The sequence below is a fragment of the Rhinatrema bivittatum genome, chromosome 2 (genome assembly GCF_901001135.1).
Source record: "Rhinatrema bivittatum chromosome 2, aRhiBiv1.1, whole genome shotgun sequence".
Classification (NCBI taxonomy): Eukaryota; Metazoa; Chordata; class Amphibia; order Gymnophiona; family Rhinatrematidae; genus Rhinatrema; species Rhinatrema bivittatum.
The window spans coordinates 720,822,656-720,829,563 of NC_042616.1; the positions used below are offsets into that span (position 1 = coordinate 720,822,656).

Here is a 6,908-nt window from a genome sequence, read left to right on the forward strand (position 1 = left end):
ATGCTAAACAAATACTTTTGTTCAATATTCACTAAAGAAGAGATTGGAGAAGCCACCCCTAGTTTTGCCAAGAGTATGTATGGTAGTAGGCCAGATGACATACCATTTATGGAAGAAATGGTTTCTATAGAACCAAAAAAAATTGAAAGTCCCCATCTTAGGATGCTAAGATAGCTCAGAGAGGTTTTGGTGGGTCTGCTGATGAATCTTTTCAGGACATCTTTGTATGCGGGAGTGGTTCCTCAGGACTGGAGAAGAGCAGATGATGTCCCTCTTCATAAAAGTGTTAACAGAGAGGAGCCTGGTAAATTCAGGCCAGTTAGTATCACCTCAGTGGTGGGATTAAGGAAAAGATGGTAAAGTATTTAGAATTCAGTGGGTTGTAGGATCCAAGGCATCATTGTTTTATCAGAGGGAGATTGTGTCAATCAAAGCTGATCAGAATCTTTACGTGGGTAACTGGAGAATTAGAACAGGAGTGTGTGCTAGATGTAGTGTACTTATATTTCAGCAAGGCTTCTGATACTATCCTCTATAGGAAGCTTATAAATAAACTAAGCAGTCTGTGGGAAGGTCCCAAGGTGACAGACTGGCTTAGAAACTGATTGGGTGATAGTCAACAGAGGAGAATGTTAAATGGAATTCTCTCTGAGAAAAGAAAGGCAATTAGTAGAGTGCCGCAGGGATTTGTCATGGAGCCTGTTCTTTCAATATATCTCTGTGAATAATATTTTGTAGCAATTAGAAGGAACAGTTTGTCATTTTACATATAGAATGGACAACTGTGAGGAAGGAGACAGAATGAAAACATCTAAGAAAGCGAAAAGGAACTGTCCAATGCTTGGCAGTTAATTTTATTTATTTATTTAAACTTTTCAGCTGCTGGATCATTTGTAAAAATGCTTCCACTAAGGTACAGCAATAACATCATCACAGGCCATGTACAATTAAAATATAACATTCAATAACAATAATACAAAGAAGATATGGATAACAACTTTATTCCATCAATAAATATTCCTGGTCAGATATCATCCTAAGGAGTGTATGGAGAAACAAAATGGGGCAGATTTTTAATCCTACGCGCGTGGGGTACATTTGTGCGTGCTACACGGCGCGCACAAATATACACCCGATTTTATAACATGCGCGCGCATGTTATAAAATCCAGGGTCGGCACGCACAAGGGGGTGCACTTTGCGCACGCCGAGCCCTAGGGGAGCCCAGATGGCTTTCCCCATTCCCTCCAAGGGCGCTCTGAAAGCGGAGCGGCCTTGGAGGGAACTTTTCTTTCGCTTCCCCCCCCCCCCCCACACCTTCCCCTCCCTTCCCCTATCTAACTTACCCCCCCCACACACACACACACACACCTTATTTTATTTTTTACGCCTGCCTCTTGCAGGCGTATCTTGCGCATGCCAGTGCACCAACCTCTGGCACAACCGCTGTGCCAGAGGCCTCGGTACCGCCCCAGGATCGGCACCACGCCCACGACCCCGCCCCTTTTTCACTGCCCCGGGACATACGCGCGCCGCCGAGCCTGGTTTTCGGGGTTACCCGCATAACCCTTTGAAAATCTACCCCAATGTGCATAAAAGAGATGGAGTTGAGAAGAAAACAAATAAATTGAGAGGTATCTAAAATGATTTAGTGAGGTAAGCACATGGTGCATACATAGGCTGCAATTATAGAATTAAATTAGAAGCTGGGTCCGTCCAGCATGCTGCAAGTACAGTAATAACTAAAGGGTAGATTTTAAAAAGGTGTGTGCGGGCGTACATGTGCGCGCACTACCTGGCGCGCGCACTTGTACACCCAGTTTCGCGCGCAAGTTATAAAATCAGGGGTCAGCGCGCGCAAGGGGGTGCACATTTGTGCACCTGCGGGCGCCGAACCGCGCTGCCTTACCTCATTCCCTCCCTCCTAACTGACCTTCCCACCCCTTCGCCTAACCTTTCCTCCTCCTAGTCCTACTCTAAGCCCCCCAAAATTTTTATTTTACTTTTTGCGCCTGCCTGCTGGCACGCAATCTTCCGACACTGCGGCAATGGCCGCTCTGTCGGAGGCCTCTGGCCCCGCTCCCGCACTGCCCCTTTTGTAAAGCCCCGGGACTTACGCGCATCATCAGGCCTTTTTAAAATAGGCCTGGCATGCATAACATTTTAAAAATCCGGCCCTAAGAGTCTTGGTGGAAATAGGTGCTCAGTTAGCCAGATCTGTCTGGCAGGCTACACAGGAAATCAAGGAGGCTGGATTTTCAGGCAGTAGCTTTGTGGTTAGATGTGGGAAGGAAGGGGTAATGGGAGTGAACTAAATAGAGGATCTTCCTCTCTTCTACCTAAGGTCAGGATTCATCATTCAACGCAGAATGATGAATCCTTCGAAAACGGGGGACGGGCCTGTGAAAGTCCGCAGCCTTCGCACCACTGCGGTGCACCAGCTGCCGGCTTTTGCATCGAATAGCGCCACCATGAAAGGTGGTGCTATTCAGTGCGCTGTTAGAAACATTATCGCCGGCAGTGAAAACACTGCTGACTCCGCCCCTCCCTGACTCCTCCCCTTCCCACCCTGACTCTTCCTCTCCCCCTAATTTGCATCATATCACATGCGAAAAGGCCTTTTCGCGTGTGTTAAGGCCCTAGAAAATAACCCCCTAAGATGGTGGAATATTAAGGAGGAAGATGACAAAAAATCCTGGATAAGGAATGATATCCTCTAAGTAGTCATGCGCTATGGCTGGCAGCAGGGATATATTCTTATCAGCATGGGCAGGAGTAAGTGAGCAGACTCGCTATGCCTGTTAGTCTTTTTCTGCCGTCACATACTCACAAACAGAACAATCTCCAGTAGAATTTTAGAAAAAGAATAAAACCTTGGCTATTTAAATGTTATAATAGAAATAAATCACTTTTCTTTTAATTTTAGAAAGCTGATCATTTCTCCTGACCCTTGTTATGTACTTATCATGGGTCTTACAGCTGAACTCAGTAGGGCCCATTTAAAATGTTATCTCCATTAATCAGGCAGAAATGTATTTTGCTGTTTTTCAGATGGTGTTGATGCTTCTTGGCAAGAATGGAAAGGAACAAATTCAGCAGCTGTTTGGATTATTGTCAAAGCAATGTGATCAGTCTACTTTAGAAGATGTAAAAAAACTTTCCAGAGATTACAGCCTTTAAATGGAATCAGGATATAACACGTACTGGTTCCAGAGGGGGTCACAATCTGCGGCTGCGATGGATAGGCTAGAAGAGAGGGGGAGAGGGTTAAAAATGGGAGAAAACCCTGGACCATGGCAAATGAAGGCTTATGGCATCTTAGCTGCAGTAGAAGCTCTTTCCAATGTAGCTGGGAGCCCAAAAAAGCCAAGGAAAGTGCGAAGGAAATGAAAATGATGTCACTTTGGAAATGCATCAAATCCACATGTTCTGTTAATACTAAGGAGGGAGTGAATTCAGAAGATCTCTGACTTTAATATTTAAATTTAAGAGCTGTTTTGTTATGTTTTTTTAAAGATACCTGCAATACTGTACCTGAAATGCTTAGTATGTTATTATGGAGTACTGTTTATCCAGAAACTTATTATCCAGAAAATAGATCTCCAGCCAAGCTTTCTTCTTACTTACCTACTCCTCCTGCCTCTACCCCTCTCCCTCCCACATGATTAATCAGTGGAGCATTCCATGCTTCAAACAACTGATCTGAGTTGTGAGCCACAGAGGAGGGAGAGTCACTAGATGCAGGAAGCACAGGTAAGTTATCGTAAGGAATCTTGAACTGACTCAAGGTAACTGTTTCTGGTATAGGCCTGACAGTTCATACACATTCCAAATTTAACAGGAGGGTCAGATCACAAGACGGGAGGAGACTGGGACTTTGATTATCTGGGAAAATATCCAGCATGAGCTTGGCTCCAACCATTCTGGATAAACAGTGCTCTAGCTCTACTATATTACAGTCTATGGATGTCCCGAACTGCTACCCTCTGATGTTTGTTTTCTATTCATTTTATTCTACAAGAGATTTTAAAAAAAATTTAGAATTAATATATGTAAATTATTTGGTGACATATACCTACAGTACTAATTAAAAAAGGAAATGTTTACGTATGTTCATCACAATATTGTATTGCTTTAAAGTGACAATATCATACTCAATAAGAAAAGACAGTTAAAGGGACAATATATATATATTTTTTTAACATAACTAGGGTTGTCATTGTCTGGTAGAATTACTATTGGCCGTTTCATTTGCAACCTTTATCTAATAAAATCCTAATCAATTGCATTTCAGTATCGCAGTAAGAGCGGTTTTGTTTGTTTGTATACCAATTTTTGGATCCTTACAAGGCATTGCAGTTTGAGGTAGTTTTCCTAGTATTCTTGCACAGAAGTTTAGTACTCAGCCAGCAGGACATGTAGGTATGTGCACATCTGGCTCCTGCCATACAGCAACAGGAAAATACTAGCTGGGGGCAGCTAAAGGCAAAACTAGCAACATCTCATAGCAATTGCACGAGCCACCATCAGTTATTTTTTAAACAAATCCAGGGGTTGTTTTTTTTTATTTTCTGCTAAAATATACTTGACAAATGGGCTGTAATTTATGGAAAAAAATTTTTTTATTTTAAATATGTGATTTCATCTGATTGGCACAGAAATCTCATTGCTGATCTGCTTTGTTGCATCATATGTCTAGAAAGGAAATCTAACATTTTTATACTTTATGTACAAACCCAATTAGCAAGAAATCTAAAGACATTTGGTAAGAAACACTCTAATAAACAGGGACTATGGAGCAAGAGACTCCTATAGTAAACTGTGCATTTTTAGGTTCAGGGCAATGAAGCAAACTGTTTGCCAATGTATGTCTATGATTGTGTTTCCCAAAGTTTTTCAAGCTCAGCAGCCACCTGCATTTAAAAAAAAAAAAAAAAAAGTTGTGTGGCGCACATCTCCATGGAACAGACAGTGCAAACACTGAGAGGACTCGTATGGCTAAAAGAAGAGCCAGGAAAAGACTGCAAGCCATACCAGTCTCTTCCAAATTTTAAAACAAAGCAAGAGAGACACAGATGAACTTGTCACAATGGAGCAGCATTCCAGTGCCTTAAGAAATTAACATACATGCAGTGGAAGCCTCTGGCAGCTCCCCATGCTACCACCTTTAAGCAGATGTGGTTAGATGTAACTGCAGATACTCCTGCTTTCTCTGTTACTCAGTATGTATGGACATTTGCTCCTTCCCTACCCTTCAGCTCCTCACCATGCATGGACTCCTCTCTCTTTCCTATCCCTTCAGTTTCATGCCATGAACAGATTTCTCTTTTCCTGGACTCCACTGCCCTCTATATGCAAACGAAAGCAGAAATCTGTGTGGTGTGGAGCAGGCAGCTGGCTCGGTTAGTAACTTTGGCTGCCAAAGATAGCTTCCAGCACTCATCCATTGTTGCTGTTAACAACATTTACCATGAGTCATCTCCAGTGTTCAATATATGCTCTCCCCATCTCACTCAGTTTAAGGATAAGTTAGAAGCTGGGAGGACTCAAAGGAGGATACTAAGGAGGGGGGAAGTAGAGGAGGTAATGTGTGTGGCTGCACAAAGCAGGGCCATATGTGCCCTGCATACTGCCCATTTCCACACACTGGGGCTAATGCTGTAGCTAGGAAAGAGAAGCATGCATGATCACACGTGATCATTTATTTATGAACTTTTATATACCGGCATTCGTAGGACACATCAAGCCGGTTTACAATTAACTAGAAGAAGGAAATTACATTGAACGAGGATAGGGGGAAGGAGATCCAGCATATTTAAGAGTCCTAACTGCATGGTACAGAGAGCAGATACCAAGTGCTGGTCTGGCCCTGGGCATAAGGAAGTAGTGACATTTCCATGGCACACTTAACCAGGTCTTACAGCACACTGGTTGGGAAACACTGATCTAAGACACAGCAGGAGCCAGGTTATTTCTTTTTCTGCATTTATTTCAATGCCACACATCCTGGCAACATGTCATAGCTAGGAGTTAAACTTCATCACTTCTCACTTATTTTTTTGCATAAAGATTAGTTGCCTACTAGAGGACAAGCAGCTGGCTGCTAAAATGCCATAACAAATCTGGCATTTATGACACTAGGAATAGCAGTTTAGTGAATAGTATTAGATCCCACTGTTCTTAGGATTTAGCACTTTACCATGTTGTCACAGCAATAAATTATAATTTGCCCAAATATCCACAATCTAGCATTTTTTTAAATTCATTCCTATGTTTTTCTGTAGAACTGTCAATTTATGCTGTGGTGCATAGTCACAAGTTAACTGATCTGTGTTTTTTGCAAGTATACAACAATTAATACAAGTACAAGGTACAATGTAAGTGCGAGGAAAAGGAGATCTAAGAGAAATGAGAATAGGATGTGACTGCAGAAATGGAGCAGTTGCAGTACCCTACAGAACAATACAGGTTTCTTCGTGACATAGAATCCTTCTTAAAATGCATATAACGGTAGAGAGAGAGAGGCCCTGCAAATTTTAAAAGCAGAAAATATTGGAAAACATTGTTATAAGAGGTATTAAATTAGTTTTTATACATTTGGAATGTGCAACCTAAGAAAAAATATTCATGTAAACATGTTAGATGCATACAAGCATAGTAAATAAAAATGTTTCCAATTCACCTTTACCATTGTTTTATTCTCTAAGACAACTTGATTAATAGCAGTTATATCCCCCCTCAGCCATTATCATTTTGGTTGCCCTTCACTGTACCTTCTCCATCACAACTATATCTTTGAGTTGTGGCGACCAGAATTGTACACAGTACTCAAGGTGTGGTCTCACTATGGTGTATACAGAGGCATTATGACATTTTCCATTTTATTCACCATTCCCTTCCTAATAATTC

At 41.9% G+C, this 6,908-nt stretch overlaps 1 protein-coding gene across 3 annotated transcripts in view; it reads left to right on the forward strand.

Annotated features, from left to right (window-relative positions):
• SPAG1 (sperm associated antigen 1) overlaps positions 1-4,988 on the forward strand; it is a 283,883-nt gene extending 278,895 nt beyond the window's left edge. For all 3 annotated transcript variants that reach the window (XM_029591799.1, XM_029591797.1, XM_029591798.1), the window contains exon 19: positions 3,051-4,988. In XM_029591799.1, coding sequence (XP_029447659.1) covers positions 3,051-3,179 — 129 coding nt within the window. In that variant the 3' untranslated portion in view covers positions 3,180-4,988. The remainder of the gene's footprint in view (positions 1-3,050) is intronic.
• The last annotated feature ends 1,920 nt before the right edge of the window (positions 4,989-6,908 follow it).